This window comes from Pygocentrus nattereri, chromosome 13 (genome assembly GCF_015220715.1).
Source record: "Pygocentrus nattereri isolate fPygNat1 chromosome 13, fPygNat1.pri, whole genome shotgun sequence".
Lineage (NCBI taxonomy): Eukaryota > Metazoa > Chordata > Actinopteri > Characiformes > Serrasalmidae > Pygocentrus > Pygocentrus nattereri.
The window spans coordinates 20,188,097-20,213,944 of NC_051223.1; the positions used below are offsets into that span (position 1 = coordinate 20,188,097).

The 25,848-nt window shown below is 39.2% G+C and overlaps 1 protein-coding gene across 1 annotated transcript in view; it reads left to right on the forward strand.

The window, feature by feature from the left end:
• The window catches only part of tbkbp1 (TBK1 binding protein 1), a 75,688-nt gene that overhangs the window by 33,207 nt on the left and 16,633 nt on the right, over positions 1 to 25,848 (forward strand). Inside the window, exons 2-6 of the mRNA XM_017695923.2 lie at positions 7,723 to 7,966; positions 15,534 to 15,659; positions 19,140 to 19,244; positions 19,858 to 20,005; positions 25,632 to 25,834. Of these exons, the coding sequence (XP_017551412.1) occupies positions 7,742 to 7,966; positions 15,534 to 15,659; positions 19,140 to 19,244; positions 19,858 to 20,005; positions 25,632 to 25,834 (807 nt within the window). The 5' untranslated portion in view covers positions 7,723 to 7,741. The remainder of the gene's footprint in view (positions 1 to 7,722; positions 7,967 to 15,533; positions 15,660 to 19,139; positions 19,245 to 19,857; positions 20,006 to 25,631; positions 25,835 to 25,848) is intronic.

Here is a 25,848-nt window from a genome sequence, read left to right on the forward strand (position 1 = left end):
ATGCGCAGGCGTGCATGTGTGATGATGTCTATGGTAAAGCAGTAGAATCTCAGTGATGGTGAGAGTTCACATCCTACACATGCACTAAGCCCTGCAGACTGGGTTGTAAGTGAGCTCTGAACAACGCTGTGCATGAGTGTAGATTTAACGAGCTGAGCTGATGGAATAAAACTGCTGTGCTTTGGCCACATTAAAGAGATTACAGAGAAGAAACTAAACTCTGTGTGTCTCTGAAGATCATTATTAATGTGTTCGCTCTCTGTGTTTGTTTGCAGATAGCCTTGGTGGATGAGAATCACCTTAAACAGATGCTTGCTCACTTTACTTTACAGGGAATAAGTTCATTCGCTGTGATTTTTTTTCTCTTGGTATTAAAGAGCATGTATTTCTCATTTTGCTTGTAATTCAGTTTTTTATGACCATTTCCCACCTTTCTATGCATCCCTTACAATTAAACATGCTGGTTTTATTACAGTGCCTTTATAACTGAAATGTGGAAGTCCCTTCAGTAAGAAAACAGCCCACCATGTCCAAAAAGCAGTCTGGCTGAAATGTTCAGACTGAAATCCCCAGGGATTCTGAGAAAAATCAATTTCAGCCACTCCTTTCAGATGTCTGAATTTGTTTGGGAGGCTGCAATGAAACGTTTTCTTTTTTTCGACAGCCACGAACATCATTTAATCATTTTCCACTTCAGTAACTCTACTGATTGTCTGCACTGACACTCGAATAATACTCCTTATCACTTAATTACGAATGGGCAGACCAATCCACTCTAGGGTTAATGGCTGGTCATATTGTCACTGAAAAAAAGAAATAAACAATATTTGTTTCTGTCGATTTTCACTTTTCTACATCATTTATGCACAGCAGCTGCTCTATACACTGCACGAAAATGTCATGATGAATGAACCAATAGAAATAGCTTGGAATAAAATCCTTTCGCAATAACTTACATTAAAGGTAAACACATTTTTTGTCTTTGCAAAATTGCCATGGAGATTTTTATATGTTCATAGCAACCATGATAAATTCAAATCAGGCTATTTTTTGCAGCTTAGTCTCCATAAATTTATATACTGGCCAGTGAATGATTCATCTAACTCTGACATCAATCAAAATGGGAAAAAAAGAGAAAAATTCAGTTTTCTGTGATACAACGTGTCATCTCTGTCTCTTTTCAGGAGAGGAAAAAGACATTCTTTACTTTTAATGTAAGGTATTGTAAAGAGATTTTATTTCAAGCAGTTTTGGAGTATTTCTACTGGTCCATTCATCATGAAATTTACACACAAACTGCTGCGTTCCAATGATGTAAATGTGAAGGCACATTTTTTGTTCATCAAGGTACAAACAATTTAAATGTACCCATTGGTTTAAGTTCCAATTGTGTACCTTAAATAAGTTGATCTCATGGTAGAGGTATGTATTTGTACCTTTTCACAATAAAACATGCTGGTTTTGTAGTGTGTTTTGAAGTGTGTAAATGACCTCTGTCCTGACCTCTGTCCTGACTGGTCCTTTCAGAAAGGAAATACAGCCCACTGTGTTCAAAAAGCAGTGTGGCTCAAATGTACGGAGACAAGATAGGTTGTAAGGAGTTAGTGCAACTTAAAAATACATTTGGAATATGGTACAAATATATTCCCTTACAAAAGGTTCTGAAGGCATACCCTTAGGTTAAAACCCTAATCAAAACAGGGGTACACATATATGTTACTCTTGGACAATGGTGGCAAACTCCTCCACCAACAGGGAAATAACAAAACATACACACAATCATTGCAAAACAATAAACAAACTAAAATAGGAGCCATATTGCACCAGCGTACTTAACGCACCAGCACATCCATCTGATAAATATGCTTATGCTCATTATCCTTATAAAATGATATACTTTCTACTTTTCCTTGAGAGGAGCCTAATGCTGTGGTCACACCACAAACTCCCTAGTGTGAAATAAACACCGCAAGTGTTAACTCATGTCCAGTTGGACACCAATGAGCAGAGTGAATTGAACACTGGAGATTTTTCTGTGCATGCTCTCTGTTATCCTACCCGAGTAAAGGGTTTTTGTATCGTTTCCTATGTGAGCGTGTGTGTGAGCACATGTCCGTTGCTGCCATTTCAACCCTACAGGTAACAGATAATTTCCTGCAGTCATTTCTCTAATGAAGCCAGAAAAAAGGGCGGTGGAATTCCTAATGGGTGTGCAGAGGACCTGAGACCAGAGTAAATGGAGAGAGAGAGTGAGAGAGAGAGAGAGAGAGAGAGAGAGAGAGAAAGAGAGAAAGTGCCTGTCGAAAGTGCTGCCAGGCACTGGCCGAATGAAGGATGTCCTCCTGTCCAGCTATCTGTCCTCATATCCTGCCAGCATTTTGAGCTGTGACAAGATATCAGTCCTGTATTTTAATCACCATGTGTGCTCACTGTCAGATACCACAGCAGTGGTGAGATGGATGAAGCTTTCTGATTCACTCTCTTCATGTGGGTTGTGGACAGACCGTACACATTTCATGGGAAATCAAACGTTCCTCACTTTTTTGACATGAAATGCTCTGATATAGTTCTGTTACATGCTTAAACTTAAATATTATATTAAATATTAAACTAAAATTTTTCCTCCAAACTTTTAGTACATTGTTTCTATTGATTTTGTAAGTTTAACATGTTGGGTAAAAAAACAAAGTGTCCATACATTTTGCACAAATCCCATTTTTTTCCTTGTATATTAAAGTCAGCAAGTAAACAGTAATTCTTCATTAAAAAGTGCAGAATTATGCTAAGTGTAACTTAAAGGGATAAAAAGATACTGTAAAAGTGAATTATGAATCTTTTTGCTACATAAAGCTCACAAGCTATTATATTATAAGCTATATTATAAGCTCACAAGCTATATATTATATATACTTAATTGTTGTCTATTATAAGTACACATCAATTAAGTGCAAGAAAAGACCTCTGCTCTTAGAAGACAGAGGTTCTTAAATGGTTCTTGGCTTGAATATCCAGCTCCAGAAAAGCTTTATTGTATAGAGAAGCTTTACATTATTAGGGTTCATGATGCTCCCACATCTCCATCCATTTTCTAAGCCACTTCCCCGTCAAGGTTGCGGGGGGATGCTGGAGCCTATCCCAGCAGTCTTCGGGCAGAAGGCAGGATACACCCTGGACAGGTCGCCAGTCCATCGCAGGGCAGACAGACAGACACAGACAGTCACTCACACCTAGGGGCAATGTAGCATGTCCAATTGGCCTGACTGTATGTCTTTGGACTGTGGGAGGAAACCGGAGAACCTGGAGGAAACCCACGCAGTCACGGGGAGAACATGCAAACTCCACACAGAGAGGACCCTGGCCGCCCGGCCGGGGAATCGAACCCAGGCCCTCCTTGCTGTGAGGCGACAGTGCTACCGTGCCACCGTGCCGCCCGCTCCCACATCTCATTTATAAAAAACAGTTCTTTAAAGAACCACCATTGAAAGGTTCTTAAGGGGAACCATAAAAGTGCTTCTTATATGCCATTGCTCCAATGCACCTTTTCTGGCCCTTGTTTTAGCACTGTTGGAGTTTATGTGTGATGACCATAATAAAATCGGGCCAAGTGTCAACCATACACCTGGCCTTTACAGAAATAGAAGTTCAGGGCAGGCTGGAGGACATGCACAGGTTAATAGCTGAGATTTCAAATGTCCCAGAAATTACTTTACTGTCCTCCACCTCCACACATTCCTCCTCATCAGAACAGCAATCGCTCCCTCCTTCATTCTGTGTCCATGCTGCTAACCCATGCCTGAGCAAATGTATCAGTATGTGTGTGGGTGTTCTTTTGGATTACCCCTGAAGGAGGGAGAGAGAGAGAGAGAGAGGGAGAGAGGAGCTCGGCCAAGGATTTTTGTACATATAAAGTATGGTACACACGCAAGAGGTTGAAAATAGCTCGGTAAGCAAGGAGTGGCTGACTCATTTTGTGTGCAGTGAATTCTCCTCACACCTCCATACCACATCAGATGGATAGCCTGATGTTACATGCATCTCCATTTCATCTTATGTGTGCTGTGCGATGTATTTCAGTTTTTTTCCCTTCTACTGCCATTATTTTGCTGTTGGTTTACATCTTGCGTTAGTTGTGGCCTGCGGCCTGGGCGGGGGCAGTTGTATTGTCAGTAAACAGGTGTTTGCGATTTCGCTGGGCCTATTTATCATGGACTGACAGCCGCACACAGTGACTAAAGGGTATATAGACAGTACACTGGAGACTTTTTTTTCAAACAAAACGGAGGCCTTGATTTCACTTCACGAAGCATCTTGACAACTCATAGTGAATAGTTTGCTCACAAAATGTGTCTCTAAGAAGTGTTTGCATTATTTAGCATGTGATATGTGATGTCTAACACAAGGCTCATCTTGTTTTAAAGCCATACTCCAGCATTTTTAATATGTCTATTTTGCTGTACTATATAATAGAAGGGACTCATAGAGACTATTAGACTGTCATTGGACAATGTCTCAGGAAAGATGTAGTTTTATCTTAGTTTTTAAGTTTTTAACACTGGGGCAAAACAATGAAATGCAGTTGTAGTTAAGAATTATTGAAATATCAGTTTTTTTCATGTTAAGCCAGAAAAAAATCATCGTTATTGGGTTTGTGCAAATAACAAATTTCAAGGAAAAAAACAGATTAGAATACTTGGAAAAAGAATTAAAAACAAAAATATACAATATCCTAGTTGCTTAAGTACACTAATAAGGCAGTAGCTGTATTCATAGTTAACAAATCACATTCAGAATGATGTTCAAAGATAAGTAGTGTAGCCAATGACACACGCTTATGTGCATTTATCACTTAACTACTTTTGAACTGCTGTGTATGTAGCAGTGTCAGGAATTCAGCCCAGCATACATTAATTGCTTACCTTTTTTATGTTAAACCTAACACAAAAAAGGCTGCTATTTACAGTATTCACTGTCCTTCTACGATTGCTGTACAGCACACTATTATGAGTGTTCTGAGCTGGAATGCAGCTCTTGCACACAAAGAGGCATGTCTCAATTTCTTGTGAGTGATGAATGAATAGCATGACTAATAAATAATAGATTTTTTTTACACAGTGATCTTCAATGTCCATTTTAAGAATTCTGAGAGTACAGACACATGCTTTACACAGTTTTCCACCATGGCTTCAGAATTGGTGTGGAAAGTGGGCCACCACATAGATATGTCTGGGCTATGGCAGAGAAATCAAAGCTGTTTTCTGCAAAAAGACATTATATCACCCAGAACCACCTGATGTGACAAGGGTGAAGTTTTGGCCTCAATTCTAAAAGATATTTTTGGTGCACCGGCAACAGAGCTTATCTACTAAAGAACACCATATCTAATGTGAAGCATGGTGGTGGGAGCCATATGTTAATGCGGGTGTGCACACTATGCTATAGTAAGATTTTTTTTTTAAGTTACAGAATGCTTAAACCATTTATATGATACAGATTAGGGACATTAGATTAAGAAACACCGAAGCCCTTTAAAAAGCCTGCCATCTAGCTGCAAGGTGACATCATTCCTTAAATGGCATTTTATGTAGCATGCACTTGAGGGAGGCCATGCAGCCCATCTATTTTAACTAAGCCCTGGCTTTTGTCTTTACTGAATATTTTATGCCCTCTCCTCAAGACCAAGCTGCCCTCTGGGTCTCCATAGCAACTACTCACAACATTTACAGCAGGTGAATGACCTGAAAGATCTCCCCAGCATCAGGGAAGGCTGTGTGTAACACCAGGGGCTGGGTTTCATGGACATTAGACTAGCCACTGATGCTAATGAAGTGTGACAGAGACAGAAAACAATTATCTCCAGTGGGATGGAGGAGCTGCACAGACACAGCAGAATGGGGAAAGTGAAATTTAAGAAAGTATGCCAGAGATGAAAGGATCTGCTTTCCCAATCTAGTTAGCTTACATCTCAGATTCATATAAACAACTTAAAGGAATAGTTTGGTGAAAAATCTAATTTACACAATTTTCCCCTTTCCTTAAATGTAATCAACTAAGACATTTTTGATGTCCAAGGTTTGCTTCTTTAGTTTTGCACTGAAGCTAGAAGGCTAATGTAGCTAGTGTGTAAATAAAGCTTAGTATGCAATCAGAGGTGGACGAAATACACAAATCATGTACTTGGGTTAAAGTAGAGATACCCAAGGTAAAGTATTGCTCCAGTAAAAGTAGAAGTCCTTACTCTAGACCTCAACTTGAGTAAAAGTACTAAAGTATTTGCCTTCAAATGTACTTAAGTATCAAAAGTAAAAGTACTAAAAGATTAATTATGGCTCTGATGTCCTGTTATCATTTTTGTAATAAGACTCGTTTCGTAAACTCATTTCAGACAAAATTACTCCAGTGTCTCTCTTGGTAAACCAGTCTTTTAACAGAATGTCATTAATTAGTGACACTGACGTCTATTAAAATGATCATAATAATAAACACTGAAGGCCAGCAGTTTCCATCAGGGAGAACCGAGTGGCTCTGAAATCACTTTTTACAAACAAGCAAAGTTTCAGTTAAAGATTACTTTGTAAATTAGTTACAAGTTGAATATAAACTGGCTTTAAACTCAGAATCACAAATAGGTTTTCCTTTACTATATTGATCTGTAGGTCCTGTTCATAAACATAAACTAACCAAAACTAATTTACTATAAAATGAAAGTGTTTGTATGAATTCAGAAAAAAAGAAACCTGCCAGTCACGACTGCATGTGTGTACATATTTCTATATTGTGGTCTATTTACACAAAGTTAGGTTAGTTCCATCATTTAGGTGACGTATGTGCTCCCAAATTTTTATGCTGCTGTGCTGACGTTGATCCATGTGCTTGTACTGTGTTGGTATGACCAACAGGTCAAAACAAGCTCAGAACAAAGTGACCGCTGTGCCCTGATTGGTGCTCTTGCTTTGCACTTATTTTGTTTTGACATGCTACGTTTTTATACACACAAAAACCAAAAGGAACGGCAGATTTCTCAAAATGTAGTGGAGTAAAAAGTCAGATATTTGACCTCGAAATGTAGTGGAGTGAAAGTAAAAAGTCGCCCAAACTGGAAATCTTCAGTAAAGTACAGATACACGAAAAAACTACTTAAGTACAGTAACGAATTACATTTACTTAGTTACTGTCCACCACTGCATGTAATGAAAGTACTAAGTAACATCATGCAAAATACATGTCCTCACACATTTGCTTCAAACCACATTGAGCTGTGAAATAATCGCAAATATGCTTATGTATGTTTTTTTGGGGGGGGGGTTTTACCCAATTTTCTCCCCAATTTAGTCGTTTCCAATTCGACCCGCTAGTTAGGACTCCCCCAGTCACACGATGCTATCAACGCTAGGAAAGTGAAGGCTAGCACAAGCTTCCTCTGAGCATGTAATTTGCACAATGGTAGAAGTTGCTTTAGACCCTTCCATTACTTGGAAGCTACATCAGCTTCAGGGAACCAGTGCAAATGAAGAAGAAGAAGAAAAAGAAGCAAACTTGGTTGATTGACAAGCAGAATACATTTTCTATAAATTCAAGCTCAGTTGACCCAAATAAGACTTGGTAGACTGTATTCATATACTTCTTGACATATTAACATAATTTCTAAATGAGACTCATTTTCAATCACATGCTGTATTTGAACCTACACATCATCCATCTTACTATCTTTCTGTCTTTCCTTAGGCTGAGGAAGGGGTGAGAAATGGAGTCTCTGTTTGGGGGGGAGCTTGGCCTGCTAGGAGGCAGCGAGGGTCTGAAGGAGGATGGCTGTGGAGTGGGCTGGGCCGGATCGCCCTCACCAGAGGACATGTACTCAGCCTCCCACTTCGCCCTCATCAGAGCCTACCAGGACATCAAGACCCGGCTGGCCGGCCTGGAGAGAGAGAACACTGACATAAAGAGGAAACTCAAGATCTACGAGATAAAGGTAATGCTTAGGGCTCAAAAGGAAGAGCTGTCTCAGTGGATGTGAGATTTTTCCAATAGGAGAGGCCTTAAAATTGAGAAAACATAGGCCTCTGCTTCCAGATTCATACAGCAGAAGAGCAGTGATCAATGAGCACTTTGAGCAGCTGAAAAAATGAACGGGTGTATTGATACTGAGAGGTTGAGCTCCATGGGAAGCATTAATAATAACATCTGGGATCAGACAGGCCTCTTTAAGAGCACTGCTTAGGCCCTGCCGTGCTGAATGAAAGAGTTTTATTTATAACCCAGCTGGCATGTGAGCTCAGTGGTGTATAAACAACTCTGCTTCCACTCTGCATCTCAGGGAGCACGAGCTCTGTACAAAAATATCATATATTGAAAATATATTACGATATATTCTATTTACTTTTGGAGATATTGGGACAACAAATTAATTTTTCTTTCACAAACGATGTATATACACAAGTGTATATACTCATATACAGGGCCCTCCACAAATATTGGCACCCCTGGTAAACATGAGCAAAAAAGGGTTGAAAAAACATTATTAATTTCTTATCCTTTTGATCTTTTACTCAAAATACATCAAAAATCTAACATTTATTTGAACTACAAAAAACCCTATATTTTACAAGGAATTTTATTTCTCAAAACTGTGTGCGCTACAATTGTTGGCATCCCTTGTTTAATCATCTCTTGGCAAAGATACCAGCTCTGAGTCTCCTCCTGTAAAGCTTCATGAAACTGGAGAACACATGGCAACAGATCTTAGACTACTCCTCCATGCAGAGTCTTTCCAGATCCTTCAGATTCCCAGGTCTACACAGTGGTCTCTACTCTTCAGCTCCTCCCCAGGTTTTCTATGGGATTTAGGTCAGGGGACCAGGGTTGCCATTGCAAAACCTTGATTCTGTGGTCTGTGAACCATTTTTGTGTTGATTTTAATGTGTGCTTTGGATCATTGTTCTGCTGATAGTTCCGAACTATAGTCTAGTTTAAGCTTCCGAGCTGAGGCAGTCAGGTTTTGGTTTTATATGTGCTGGTACTCGATGGAGTCTGTGATACCATGTATCTGAATAAACCGTCCAGAGCCACAGCCCCGCAATATCACAGATCCACCACCATACTTCACACTGGGGATGAGGTACTTTTCTGTGTGTCTATCTTTGTGTCCACACCAAACTGACCTTTGGTGTTTGTTGCCAAAAACCTCAATTTTGGTATAAGCTTGAGTTTGTTGATTCTTGACAGCAGAGGTTATCTTCTGGAGACCTTCAAAACAACTTCTGGTTATTTAGATGGTATTTGATTGTAGCTTGGGAGACATTCTGACCCCAAGAATTTCTGCAATTCTCCATCTGTTATTCTTGGAGATACTTTGTCCACTCAAATCATCCTCTTCACTTGCATGAGATCAATACAGACATACATTCTCTTCCTGGCATTTTCTTGACAGTCATTTCCTGATTTTTGTAGCTCAACAATCTTTTGTCATAGACCAGAGAATACAGCAATGGTGTTTCTCATAAGAATGGATAATTAAGGCAATCTGGCCTGTGTTTAATCTCTTAGATATTCCTCATTAATCAGGAAGTCATGGCTGACCAGTTAAGTGGTCCTATGGTGAACTTAAAACATAGCATATGAATGGGAATATAAAACTTGCAATGGCACACATAGATTTAAGAAAAATATTTATTTCATGACAAGATTTAGTTTTTTTTTATTTTTTAGTTTAATCTATATATTTTAAATGAAGATTAGATTATTGTTAATATTTTGGATGGGAGATGAAAAGTAATTAATAATATTTTTACAGTGTCAATATTTGTGGAGGACACTGTGTAGAGTTCTGTGAAATATCAGGTCCCTTCCTAATTTATTCTGTTTTTACACATTTGTTACACTAAATGGTTTTAGATCCTCATACAAAATGCAATATAAGGCAAGGAGATCATTCAGAAAAACAAAGCACATTTTAAAAATTATTTCATTGACTGAAGGAAAAATACTTTTTGTAATGCCTTTATCACCCATGATGTAGTAACTGTAAAAAGTAATTGCCTGCTAAACTTCTTTAGGCTTTCAAGCATAAACTTCCCATTTAAAGTGCAGCATCTCAGTGGGATTCAAGTCAGGACTTTGACAAGGCCACTCAAAAAGCTTAATGTTGTTTCTTTTGAGGAAGTTAGAGGTACATTTGCTCAGATCATTGTCTTGCTGCATAATCCAGTTGAGCTTGAGCTTCAAATCATGGGCTGATGACCGGATGTTTTCCTGCTAGACTTTCTGGTAGAAAGCAGAATTCATGTTTCCGTCAACTATGATAAGTTGCTCAAGCCCTGAATCAGCATAGCATCCCCACACCATCACACTACCACCAGCAAGTTCGACTGTTGGTATCATGTTATTGTAGAATGCTGTGTTAGCTTTCCACCAGATGGAATGGGGCTCATGTCTTCCAAAAAGTATCACTTTTGACTCATCAGCCCACAGAACATTATTCTGAAAGGCTTGATGAATTGTGAGATGAGCCTTTATGTTCCTCTTGGTTAGCAGTGGTTTTCACCCCTTTCAAATGTTGGTATCATGAATGCTGACCTTATCTGAGACAAGCAACACCCTACGTTCCTTAAATGTTTGGGTTCTTTGTGACTTCCTGGATGAATTGTGGCTCTACTCTTAGCGGGCTAGCCGCCTCTAGGAAGATTCAGTACTGTTCCACGTTTTCTCCGTTTGCAGATAATGGCTTCTACTGTGTTCCCTTGAAGTCCCAGACCTTTACAAATGTCTGTGTAACCATTTTCAGACTAATGTATTTTTATATTTATTAACCCACCACCCATTGCAGGAAAGGTTTTATTTACATGATGTTTAGATTCAAAAGGGCCAGCAGTAATCAAGCCTGGGTGTCTCTAGTTGGGACAGTTGATCCCAAATACCAATTAAATTTGGTTAATTGGTTGATTGAGTAACAAAGGGGTGAGTTATTTTTTCACATAGTCCCAGCTGGTGTTGGATAGATTTTTTCCTTCAGTAAATGAAATGATCATTTAAAAATGGTATTTTGTGTGTTTACTTAGGTTGTGTTTGTCTTATGTTAAAATATATTTGAAGAGCTGAAACAATTAAATGTGGCAAACATACAAAAATAGAAGGAGGTGATAAATATTTTTTCATAACAATGTCTGCATATACATGTGTGATTTTGCAAAACCTGATGTTTCTGAAATGGTAACTTTCATTAACATGCAAAATGTTCATATTTAACATAGTATTTATGTAACTAAATTTTATTTTGAATAATTTCTTTTAGACTAGTCATCACTTACTGTGCACATTATGTACAGGGCAGCTTCAAATGGTGTGACATACATGAAAAAAAGATGCCAAGTGTTTGATATTGTGGTGAGATATATATAGGCACAGATCACTAACCACTAGAGACTAATAATGTTGTAGCTCAAAGGGCAGTACAGCCGCAATACTTTGGCTGACCAATTATTCATTAGGCTTTAATTACATGCACCTAACATGTCTGTGTATCCCCCCGGACATCTTTACCCAAAAGAATGTTGCATCTTCCTTGCCATGTTTGTAATTGAATCATTAATCTTACTCATGCTGTAGTAGTGCTAGGCTGAGTAAGACTGCTGCACTCAGCAGTGCTGGATGGCCATGATCCACTATGACCTCTTCCCTGGAGCATTAAATCTGCGCTCTCTGTGAGATCCCTCAGAATGACCTGACAACTTGAACAGCTGTTGGGATCTGCACAAGGAGAAATCACAAGTACTAACAAATACATACTGGAAATATTGTCATTCCTTGAATTTCTTGATTCAAATGTGTTAATAATTTCCATGTGCATGTTACTTTTTGACACTTTACTGGCAATAACTGAGTAATATAATCAGTAATATGTAATGTTACATTAATGCATAAATAACGTACATATTTTAATAGATGAAATTTAATGCATCACTTTTTTTTCAGTGGATATTTGTACAGTGTGAAATTAAGACCACCTTCATTTAATGAAACACTGAATTTTGCTGTGCTGATCATAATGCAAGAGAGAGCAATCCATTTAGAGGAACTATAATAAGGAAAAACCTTTTGTCATAATATATGAACATTGTTCACGTTTCAAAATGTACTGATTATTCCTCCATCCATATGGAAACTAAGCTGCGAAAACAGCTTGTTTTGAGTGGTGACCTGTCCAGGGTGTATCCTGCCTTCAGCCCATTGACCACTATAGCTCCCTCCGCAACCCAGAAGGATGAATGGCTCTGTGTGTGTCAGTGTGTGATTTTCTAAGTAAAAATGAGGTAACACATCCTCTACAGAGAACAATCTTAAATATGCCATTTTTTGCTCATTTGTAGACAATTTCTATGTATTTGCTGACTTTAAGATATTGAAAAACAATGAAAACATGAAATATAATAAAGATTACTTTTACAGTCACCACATTTTAGCTTGTTTGGAGAGAAAACCTGCTGCCCTCCACATGACAGAATTGGTTTGGTTCCTTGCTTGCACAAGCACACTATATATGCCAGTAAGAGTCCTAACACTACATTTGCCTACCTCTGTAAGATGATTAAAATCTAAGTCACTTTGAATAAGAGCATCTGCTAAATGACATAAAAAATTTAAATGTGTAGTACAATAACAAGATCAGCCTGTTACATTCTATGGACTAAAAAGAGGTTGGAAAAAGATAGTGTTAATATGAATTATGACCTTTTCTGTCATAAGTCGACTTCATAAGAAAAAAAGAAATTTAAAAATGTAGATTATATCCCCTTTAAAGCTCTTGACTCGGGCCTAGCTCAGATCAAAGTAGGCACGTTTACAAGACTAGCCACAGAGCAGCAGCGGCTTTCAGGCAGAGAGTGGGGCTGCAGATAGCCTGCGGGACTCTGTGCTCTGCACAGGGCTAAACGTGGGGAACAAATTCACCCAGCTTGCACTTCAAAGCTCCCTCTGCGCTGTGGGGGACTGAAAAATACATAAGGTGCACCAGGTTATGACACAACCTCTCTTGACATGCTCAGCCATGTTTGCACAACACTGGATGTGATGGAAGAGCTTCACTGTTGCTTTATCAGGTCTTCTCTTTACCCCAGTGCTGAAACACCTAGCTAAATTTCAGAATCAGAATCAGACTCCTTTATTGATCCCAGAGGGAAACTGCAGTTGTTACAGTTGCAACCATTTATGTAAAAGAGTAAGCACTTTAATAATTTAAAACAAAGATATAGAGAAATTTGCAAGATGTACACAAAATTTAAGTTCTTATGAATATGGTAAAGTGGCGGTGACTGTGATAATAAATATTAAACATCTAGTATAAGGCAGTTCAAATTATTGTACCTCTGAGTTATTGCACATTATTATTATTATTATTATTATACATATGAACAGTTAGGTATTGAGTTTTGCACAGATGATCCACACTTTGTGAATCACACACTGAGGGAGGAGTTATAGAGTTTGATGGCCACAGGTAAGAATGACTTCCTGTGGCGCTCTGTGGTGCATTTTGGTACGATGAGTCTTGCACTAAATGTGCTCCTGTGTCTCATCACCGTGTCGTAGAGTGGGTGGAAGCCATTGTCCATAATGTCCTGTAGCTTAGACAGCGTCCTCCTCTCTGACACTGCCGTCAGCGAGTCCAGCTCCACACCCACAACATCACCAGCCTTGCAGATCAGTTTGTTGAGTCTGTTGGCATCTGCCACCCTCAGCCTGCTTCCCCAGCATGCAACAGCATAGAGGATAGCGTTAGCCACCACAGTTGATTAAATGAATCAACTAAGAAGATTTCTAAATGGAGAAAGTTTAATTTTGATCCTTATTTGGCATATAGTGGCTGAGTCAGTCTTCCAAAGTGATGGTAGACCCTTGCCACAAAGCCTATTTCGTAAGACGTTGCAATATTAAATCCTCCCACCTCTTTATATAACATCAGTGTTGATGTTTCTGTGCAATCCATCTAAAATATCCCTCGCAAAGCATCTCATAATATAAATATTTGTCATGAAAGGTGTTCTGCCTCCTGATGGGTTTGTTGTTTGTTCATCCCGCATCAGTGCAATACAAATCTTGAACAAATTTTGTGCTCCCAGCAATAATAATATTAATATGTAAAATACACAAATACAAGTCCTCAAAGAAATTCAGAGCAGAAAAAGGGATACTGGGTGTCTAATGAAGACTGTGGATGGGGCTTCAAAAATAGAAAAATGAATATCCTGTGACAGCATTTGTTGTACTGCATGCCCAAAAATGTGGACAACTGACCATCATATCTATTGATCTTGTTGGACATCCCATTCCAAAACAACAGGCATTAATATAGAGTTCCCTTTGCAGCTAGAACGACTTGCCACAAGATTTTAAAATGCATCGGTGAGACTTTGTGCCCATTCGGTCAAAAGAGTAATTGTGAGGTCAGGCACTGATGTTGGATGAGAAGGCCTGGTTTGCAGACAACTTTACAATTCATCCCAAATGTGTTCACAGGCTTTGAGGTCAGGGCTCAGCGCAGGCCACTAGGGTTCCATTACAACTTGTCAAACTTGTTTTGTGCATAGGGACACAGTCATGCTGGATCAGGAAAGTGAAACTGTTGCCACAAAGATGGAAGTTGTCTAAAATGTCTTTGTATTCTGTGGTATTAACATTACCCCAGACTATTATCCTTCCTCCACCAAACTTCACTGTTGCCACTACGCATTCTGTTACGCAGCGTTCTCCTGGCATCCGCCAAACCCAGACTCGTCCATCTGACTGCCAGATAGTGAAGTGTGATTCATCACGCAAGAGAACATATTTCCACTGCTCCAGAGTCCAGTGGCAGCATGATTTGACAGACTAAACCACTCAGCATTGCACTTGATCTTAGGCTTGTGTGCAGCTGCTCAGCCATGAAAAGTTCCTGACGCAGTTTTTATACTGATGTTGCTTCCAAAGGCAGTTTGGAACTCTGTAGTGAGTTTTGCAACAATGGATAAGTGACTTGTACACGCTTCTGCACTCGGCGGCCCTGCTTTGGCAGATCTAGTGGGGCAAAAATGCAAAGAATTCCCAAACTCACTTGTGACAAAGGTGGTGCCCTAAAGCAGTGCCATGTTTAAAGCCATGAGATTTTCAGTAGAACCCATTCTACTGCCAGTGTTTGTCTATGAAGACTACATAGCTACCTGCTTGATTTTACACACCTGATAGCAATGGGTGTGGCAAAAACACCTAAATTCAAGGAGGGGTGTCCACATACATTTGGCCATATAGTGAATTCCAGACTTAGACCATTAAGAGCTTCTGTTAGGTGTTTTTTTTCTGTTAATTTCAAAGTCTAGTGATATGCATTGTGATTATCATCTTTGCTAGTCAGTTAAATGAGAGCAATGCTGCACATTGAGAAACGTTTAAAAATATTCCTTTTCTTCAAGTTTTGAAATTAGTTTTTTTAAATTCATTTTGATGTTTGATGGTTTTACTGTTTTACTTGGATGCACCAAAGCAGTGATGGTATATCTGTGTGTCTGCAGTTTCCAATGATCAGTGACTTCGGTGAGGACAGGAATTCATACTGCTCTTTCGAGCCCAAAGACACGGCCCTGCTTCAGTCAGAGAATGGCAATCTACAGCAAAGAATCAACATCCTTACTCACGAGGTGAGAGGAGCATATTACACAACACAACACAGTTCAGCTCAGACCCACACCATTGTGTTTATCCATTTATCCAGTCTATAGCAGAGGCAGAAACTGTGGAACATACTTTCTGCTGTAATCAGATTTGCATGCTTTGGGCCAACTTTCAGACAAGGGGAAGCTTTTCCCCCTTGTGCGTGTGATGTGATGATGAAATGAGATGATCACAGCCGTCCTCCTTCACTGCACCTCAACTTGTCTTCTTCTGAAGCCTGTCATCAATTAATGATGGCAGCTATGTGTTTCCATAGCCACCCAGCTGCCTCTCTCTGCTCTCTCTGCTCCAGCCTGATCACCTCCCTCTTTCTCTCTCTCTCTCTCTCTCTCTCTCTTTCTCTCTCTCTCTCTCTCTGTCATCCACTCCTCTCCTGCTCCCTATCCTGCTGCACTTTCTCTGACATTCATTACTGCATGGTTACATCGCTCACTCCTCACCTCTCTCTCCTGCTTATGCTCCAGTAGCCTTCCTCCTTGCTTTGTGTCTTAACTATCTCTTTCTTTCTCCTTTCTTCTCTGACTCTTTTTTTAATCCCGTATGTTTCTCGCTCTTCCACACATCCGGAGCTTTACAGCAAAGCTGTGGTGGGATTCTGGCATCAGAGCACTTTAAAATAAATTGCCTTTATGTGATTTAGTGGAGCCCAATACAAAACACCATTATCTGTAAGGGCAGGAGATCAGTGCTGAGAGCTTCACAATGGGATAATCACTGTGAATGCTTATGTGTCTGCACTGAAGTAAAGTTCAGGCAAAAACATGAGGCTGACTTTCAATTCATTTCTGGTTTTTTTTTCCTCATTTATCATATTGTTATATATTAAACATCGGTATTCTTGTCAGCTAACATGAAAATGGGAGGCTTAGACTGAAAACATTTTAAAAGTTCACTCATAGTCATATTTCTTACTCTCACTCACTCACGACTCTTGGCTTGGGACTACTATTCATGCATTTAATTTCCAATCAAAACTGCAAGAACTGTACAAGTTATTCTTCAGCATCAGAAAAATAAACAGCAACAACTAAACATAGCACATTTTGTCAGTATTTAGTGTGTCCACGCTTTACTTTTATTACAGCTTCTGTTCTTTTTTTGAAAGACTTGCTTTGAGTTTTTCAAAGAAATCTAGAGGAATATTTCCACATCTCCAAAGTTGAGTCTTAGACATTCGTTGCATTTCCTGCTTCTCACAGTCCAACCCCAATTCCAAAAAAGTTGGGACGCTGTGTAGAATAAAAACAGAATGTGATGATTTACAAATCTACATAGACACATATTTTATTTAATATAGAACATGGAACAGATATCAGATGTCGAAAGAAACATTAAGTCGTTTAGATCTTGGTGGCAGCACATTGCAAAAAAAGTTGGGACAGGAGCATCAAAAGGCTGGACAAGTAAGTGGTACTAATAAAAACAGCTAGAGAGGCAATTTGCAACTAACTCTCATGATTGGGTATAAAAAGAGCATTAAAGAGAATCTCTCAGAAGCAAATAAGGGTAGGTGTTCACCAATCTGCAAAAAACTGCATCTTAAAATTGTGGAACAATTTAAGACTGTAACGTGGAGCGATGAGGAAGCGGACGCACGTGCTGAGAAAAGCAAGATTTAATCGGGGCAAATCCATGTCACAGTTGTAACAGTCCAGGCTCAGGGAGCCAACACAGATATAAGGAGGGACAGACATAACATAAATGCACACAGGGGAAAACACACAACGGAGCCGGAAAATGCCAAAGGATCAAACACCTCACTACAAACAATACATACAAACAAAGACCAACAAGAAACTCAAGAAAACACAGGGCTTAAATACAAACAGGGATAACGAGGGACAGGCAGAAAACAGGTGGAAACAATCATGGGCGGAGACTGAAAACAAGGGGGCCAGACTTTGAAGATATCAAAACAAAGATGGCACGTGGACTAGACCAAAACAGAAAAGCACATGGAAGATGGTAACAAGCACATGGAGGAGTGGTAAGAGCCAATCGTGACAGAGGCACTGACAAAGACTTCACTGAAATTGCGAAGACTTTGGTTATCCCACCATCTACAGTACATAATATTACGAAAAGATAATCTGGAGAAATCTCTGTACGCAAGGGACAAGACTGACAGTTAGTATTGGATGCTCATGATATTCAGGCCCTCAGGCAGCACTACACTGAAAACAGGCACGATTCTTCAGTAGAAATCATTGCATCGCCTCAGGAACACTTGCAGAAATCATTGTCAGTGAACACAGTTCACCTTGCAATCCACAAATGCAATTTAAGCTGTATCATGCAAAGAAGAAGCCATATGTCAACCCTGCCCAGAAACGCTGCCATCTTCTCTGGGCCAAAGCTCATTTAAATGGACTGAGGCAAAATGAAAACTGTTCTGTGGTCAGATGAATAATTTAAAAAATTTTTTGGAAACCACAGACATCGTGTCCTGTGGACTCAAGAGGAGAAGGAACATCCAGCTTGTTATCAGTGCATAGTTCAAAAGTCTGCATCTCTGATGGTATGGGGTTGCATTAGTGCCTATGCCGTGGGCAGCTTACACATCTGGAAAGGCACTATCAATGCTGAGCAGAATATAGAGATTTTAGGACAAGATATGATCCCATCCAGACAGTGTCTCTTTCAGGGAAGAGCATATTTCAGCAAGACAAGCTAAACCACGTACTGCATCCATCACAACAGCATGGCTTTGCAAAAGAAGAGTCCAGGTGCTGAACTGGCCTGCCTGCCATTCAGACCTTTCACCAATAGAAAACATTTGGCACATTATGAAACGAAAATCCAACAAAGAAGACCTAGGACTGTTGAGCAGCTACAGTCCTACATCAGACAAGAATGGAACAATATTCCTCTGCCAAATCTCCAGCAATTCATCTCCTCACTTCCCAGATGTTTACAGACTGTTGTTAAAAGAAGAGGGGATACTACCCATGGTAGGACACGGCCCTGTCCCAACTTTTTTGAGATGCATTGCTGCCATAAAGTTCTAAATGAGTTAATATCTTATATCGGTAAAATGTCTCATTTTCAACATCTGATGTGTGTTCTGTGTTCTATAGTGAAAGAAATCTGGGTCTATGAGATTTGCAAATCATTGCATTCTGGTTTTATTTACATTTATTTACACTTTACACAGCGTCCCAACTTTTTGGAATTGGAGTTGTGTATTTCCAAACACATTCAGTGATACTGTGGTCTGAGCTCTGGGGTCAGTCCATTGTTCTGAGAACACCAACAACTTATGAATCTATTGGCACATTGCTGTATGTTTACTGAATCTTTACAGTATGTAAAGCTTCTTATTTTAAAAAAGTCTTCAACCTTACACATGTCATCTGCAGTGGTTTTATGTGGCATCATCAGAAAAGGACTTCAGAAGAACCTTTTTCATCTTTTTATGCACATGCATTTGTTTGTGTGGCATCCAGCTTCAGAAGAGTAAGGAGAGAGAGGAACAGCTGGAAGATGTCATTCAAGCTTATGAGAAGATCCACATGGAGAAGACCAATCTCCAAAGAGACCTAGACAAGATGGTGAGTGTGAGATATGGATCTTGCTAAAACATTCATATAAAAGTCTAGCATCTATACTGACAGCATGCTAAGTTTGGCTCCAGAAACCACAGGCAGGAGTTATAAGTAGCCCCAGCATCTGCTCTGGGCCTTAATCTAGCCAGGTGTCCATTTGATTAATCTGGACTATCCGTACCTACTAATTGGGTACAGGGCCACGAGATGCCAAATGATTTTGCTCTCATGTGGTCAGGCCAGGCCTGCAGACTACCTACTGCTGCTTTAGAAACCTGAAGCTCCTAAATTTTGTATGTATAATTACACTGTCATTATTATTCATGCGTTCCAAATGGCTCCGTAGTTGGCTCTGGCCAAAGGACTGGGTTTTGTACATTACATGATGCAAGCGTCAGAGCATCTGTGCCTCTCGCTACACTCACACACTCAACTAGCCATCAGCTGTTGAGTTTACACATTCTTTTCTTTGGCTGTTGACACAGAGTCATTAGGCATTCTCACAAAGTGTAAAACAATGTCCTTTCTCTCAGTCTATTCCTTTGTCTTGGTAATTCAGTGACCGTGTCTGCCTTTAGATCTTTCTGTTTCTTGGTCTTTCTCTTATCTTGTACCCCAGACGTCTCTGGTAGAGAAGCACGTGGAGCGGATCCACAGTCTGGAGGGTGCACTGAGGCAGCGGGACAGTTCGCTACACAAACTCAACACACAGTTGCACAGCAAAGACATGCAGTACCTGCAACTACATGCCAGTCCAGATACACACAGTGAGTCCCGTTTAGCTGTTTATGTGTGTTTTGTGTTGTTGTTTTTTTTTGTCTTTATTCGTTTTTAGGACAAAAATGTCTTCATTTTGAAGGGACACTAAGAACAATAGGGATAACCTACAATGGCAAATTCAACAGAATGGTTTATGTTTTATTTTTTTTTTTCTGAAAGGAAAAAAATCCTTTTTTGTTTTGGTTAGTGAAGTTATGGTAATGGTAATGTTTAGAGCCTGAAAAAAATCGTATTATGTATGGTATGTATTACATATCAAAGTATACTTTATTAGAAGGTTACCTACATAAGGACTTTATAACACATGCAGAAGCTATAAATAATCTTATAAAGCTAAAATGAGTATGAACAGCTTTTATCAACATAAGATGTTTTATGAAATAAATGACATTGTAGTGAAGGGTGTTAAAATGAAATCATGGACATTTGTTCCACTGTTATGAAGCATGTCCAAGTAATGCAACTTATAAGGGAAAGTCCAAATAAAGAACACCATATATCAGTTCTGCACATTTATACTTGATTACAGCCTGGGTTTGGTTCCTAGCTGGGCGACGAGGGTCCTTTCTGTGTGGAGTTTGCATGTTCTCCCTGTGTCTGCATAGGTTTCCTCCGGGTGCTCATGTGTGTATGTATTTGTCTGTCTGTCTGCCCTGCGATGGACTGGCGACCTGTCCAGGGTGTTTCTTACATTCCAGGCTCCAGCATCATTTTACTTTTACTTAAGTACAGAAATTGTGTGTGTTGATGTATATGTACATTTATGGCAAAATACGTTTAAAAATATCACTTTATTCCAGGGCATCACAATCTTATATATGCTGTTGCATTCCATCATGTGGGAATGATTCTTCATAACAGTATTATGAATAAAAAATGTTTGTCACTGTAATCTAAGGCTCCTTTAGTCAGTACGTCAGTGTGTCATTTACTTACGTCATCTAATGGCAAAAAGCGTCTATGCGATGCTTATGTATATTTCAATATGTCATATGTGCTTTTGCATATTTTAAATATTTAACATTGGATACATGTTGGTTAAATGATTTATGAAGTAAATTACACAGTATAAAAGGCTTTAAAGTAAAGTGACAGACATCTGTTTAATTTATAACACCAGTATCAAGTCCTGCGTAGGTAGCCTTCAAATAAAGGGTAACCTATATTACATAAGTTATATATATATATATATATATAACCTGGGTAGGTTTGAGGGGATATGTGTAAATTGTATTGGCGTGTATTCTATTTTTGTGCACAGCCTGTACAGAAGACACACATCTCAAAAGAGAAACAAAAATAGCATCCTCCTGGTTGAAAAAGCTTATTTAAATGTTCACAATTGCTCTAAATTTGACGAGAGTCTAGACACCTAATTAACAATCAATTTTCAGCCCCTTTTTTCACCATGAAAATGAAGTAGCACTGTATACTTGTGACATTTTTATGATTTTCAGCAACATTAATTGACATCCAGTCTGTCTAACTTCTAGGACTTGTAGAAAGAACAAAATCGTTAACTCCAGTCAGTTCCCTGAAGAAAGAAAACAACTTCTTTTCAACTCCTTGCTTTCCCTCAGTATGTTGTTATTGTTTGATGGCTGTACAAACAGTTTGTGCTACTCACTTTCTATGTCCAAAATGAGCCACAAGGGAAAGGAGAACCTCAAAGGTCACCACAGACTCTGGTGGTCATACTCTCTGACCCCTGGTCCTTAGACTGGATAAGATGAAATTCTTTGAAAAGCTGACTCATGCAGTGCAACCTACAATTCAATTCAACCAGTTTATGCAACGGGGGGATGTGTGGTTCCGTATGAGACAAGAGATTAGATTTTGGCTGCAAGCGTATGAACTGAAGTCTAGAGTGTAGAAAAACTGCAGAATGTAGGTGTGTATGTGGGCGTCTGGTAGTTCACGCTTGCTTATTGCTGAACCATCACAATAGGTGCCTGCTCAAGGACTGTTTCTTTATGAGCAGCTGAATCACAGTGCCCACACTGGGGGAGAAGTGCAGTCTCCAATCCTCCATCATCAAGGCGTCATTGCTGGCAGGCTGAAATGAGGAGGCAGCGGGAGCTGAGCCCAGCCATGCTGGCCTGCTGCTCACCACACGGCACATGCCTCTGGCTCTGCTGCATCTACTGTGCATTTGTGGAAGACAACACATAACACTAAATATTAAAGAGCCAATTTCCTGCATTCTTCTTTCAGTTGATTGTTTTCCCTGAAGTCCACTTATAATGTATGTAAAATAAGAAAATTAATTCATACAAAATTAAATTTCACATTTCTCAACAGATATATGTAAATTGGCTGCCCTGTATTGGTTTACAGAACATCACAAAAACAATTACTTGAACAAAGAATTTTTCCAGCTTTCTTTACATGAACTATGTGGGTTGGGTAATAAATTATACATTTCAAAATTTCAAATACATTAAAAAGTGAGAAAAAATTCCATGATTCGATGATATGGGCAATTTAACACAAAACAAAAAGATCCACACCTATCCAATCATCTAACAATTTACTGTCCTTTTCATATTTTGCTGTTCTGCATATCATTGTGTTTGAACGTAATTGTGCATTGTACTGCACCTGTATTCTTTAATTGTGCTTTGAGGAGTCTATGACTTGGTCACTTGTACTGTGGACAGCCCCAACTGAAATCTGAGCAGCACCAGTTTTTCCTTAGACCCAGGGCTGGGAATTGAAATGGCCAAGATGGCAGGATAGATGTGTGAGCTATTCCTTAGTAACTGGGAATCAATGAGCAAGAATATAGTATATTGGGGTATTCCCAAAAAAATATATATAATATTTTACATATATACCCACGAGCAGCAGATCTGCAGGGTCCAAACATGTATAAGCTCAATGAGGTTTAATATGATAGACTGGAGCCTTTTAGCAGGATAAATGATAGAAGTCAGACTTTTTCAAAAGTGCTCTGTATATTATGATTATTAATCAAGTTTAGTACAGATATTTCTTATGACATTTGTTTATTAAGCTGCAGACTTTGAAAAAATAAGTCAAAATATCAAGAAAAAATAAAAGCATTTAGGTTTTTAATTATCATAAGTCTCATTGGGCAGTGAAGCGTCTAGTCTGGCCAAAGGCCAGTCTGGGTCAGATTTTTGTATTCCTCAACTAAATCTGAATTCAATTCAATTGAGATGATGAGACTAACAATGTTTGAGTTTTTATAATTTATTTCACAATTGCTAAGACGACAATGAATAATCAATATGTGGTGACTGTGGTGAATAAAAATGTCTACATTTTTGATACATTTTTACCTACAGATGCCAGATTATTTTAATACTGGTTTTATTAATACATTTTATGAAAACACTTAATAAGCTATTAGGCAGACTAAATTGCATTCTTTGAATCCAGTTTCATGTCCACAAATAAAATGATGTAGAATGTTAGAAATTGAGTAGCGCCCCCAATGGCCAATTATTTTGAAGTGTTATAGGGTACTCACATGTCCCTATACAAATACCCTATTCAAATTTCATGATGACTGGTGAACATTAAGACTATGTCTGCTGAAAGCAGATTGGCAGATGACAGCTATAGTTTTCCAATCATCCTGTCATCTTTAAAAACACTACTGTAAGCAAGCTCAAAGATGAATCTAGCAAAAGTGCAGATTAACAGACCATGGGGATACTGATAGACAGCTACTTAGCTTTTATAGTACCCCCTCTCTCCTTGTTGTACAAGTGCCAGAACTGACAGGCTATCTCAGAACACAAGCCTATCAAGTTTCATTAAAATCAGACAAAAGCTTTCATGAGTTACAGCTGTTTTTGTCAACAATGCTCCTGTCCAGAAGGTGGTGACAATGTTGTCTATAAATGTCAGTATATTGTTGTGTTTCTGTTTACTCTGCTCTCTGATGGGGCTAATGTTTTCACCTTGGTAGCTGCTAGACTAGTAGCTTGCTCACCTCACTTTCCTAACTGCTATGGCGCTTGTAAACTACCCTTTCTTGGAAGAGCGTGGGGGAATGGAGTGGGTAGAAAGTTCAGACAACAAAGTGGTTATCATGAAATGTGCAACAACAGACCGTCTCGCTCCAGCACCTGAACTATGCTAACAGGTTCAGTGCAGTCTCTCATGCTGACTTCTGCTCTAAATGCATAAATATAAGAACAGGGTGCTGGCTTCTGATTGGCTAATACAATCACTAGTGCTTTCGCATTCTTCCACTGGATTTTTTTGAAATCGAGGACTAATTTACAGTAGAAGGTTCTGTATGTCAATTTCTTTCCTGATGGGGCTGATGAGGGAGGGAGTTTTTGTTGAACTTTTGGTTTAGTATGAGCCAAGATATCAACAGTACCTAGAATTATGTCTGTAAGTCTCATGGTGTAGTTGGTATGGGCTAATACATAAAACATCACACTACAGCACCCCTTTCAGGCCAATCAGGCTCATCTTGTGTGCCTGAGTAGTGGGAAGGAGAAATACCCATTGGCCAAATTTCTTGTCTGTATGCGAGATTTGGTCAGTATAATTTGTTTAAGGGAAGAAAAATAATTTATGCAATTCTGAGCAAAGAGACCTTTGGTGCTTGGATCCCTAAGAAAGGGAAGACATATGCTAGAAAACACTGAGAAGCAAAACAACAAGAACATACACTAGGAACTAATGATAAACTAACCATGTTACCAAACAATAACAATGCACATTTGTTAGCTAATAATAAATAAGTGACTAGTTATTGGTTAGATTTCTTAGATATGTTGTGTCATGTTCAGTTACAGTTGCCATTATTTGAAGACCTTTGTTATGCAGCTGTGTTCCAAATCGCATACTATCATGCTGAATAGTACGTCAAAATAGGACAAAGCTACTTATATGTAAAGTAGAACAGTATGTGATTTAGGAACCAGCCAAGGACTATAAATACATAGACAGTAACAAGACATAGCTGGACACAGTGATAAATAGGAGGGACTATAAACTAAGTTCAGGTAATTGAGATGACAATGGTCGGTGCAGGCGATGAGGCAAACATCTCATCTGGCTAGAAAAACTGAGACAGACTGTCACTGAGGAAAAAACCCTTATGTTGTCATATCTGGACATGAAAACAATCATGTTTGTCTATTTTTTATATGTTTGGTCAAAACACTAGTTGAAATCAACCTAAAAGATTCCTTCTAATCTTTTTGGAGGGGAAGAGAAGAGAACGTATTGATTTGGTCCAGTGTTTTGTCACTGTTTGTTAGTTTGCTAACACATATTATGGGAATGAGAACTGCAAGGTGAAATGGATCAAAGTCTGTTTCGCCATTTGATGCTCAGACAGACATTGGAAAGGATATTTTAGGTCGACACACAGCGGCCGCTTTGAGGATCACCTGTGTATGTTATTGCATCAGGAGTGTTCATGATTTGTTGCTGAGCGACTATTGATGAGAAGCTGAGCTTTAAGCTTTGATATGTGTCCCACTGTGTCCAGATCTCTGTAAATAAAAGCAAAACGTTTTTCTTCTCATACAGACAGACACATTGGCTGGTAAGAATGGATTACTGTCGATTATACAAACAACTGACTTCATGTGCATGCATATGTGTTTTCTGCACCAGGGCTGGACTGTCCAGCTTTGACCCTTCAGAGCTCCCGTAGTCTGGATACTCTCTCTGATCTCAAACTGCAGCAGTTGGAAGCGGAGCTTGAAGGGGCACGGCATGAGGCTCAGGGGGCGTGTCAGAGGGAGGAGGAGCTAAAAGCTGAGTGTGAGAGGCTGCAGGAAGAGTTAAGAGAACTTCAGAATAACCAGAGACAACAGGTCCGTATAAACAC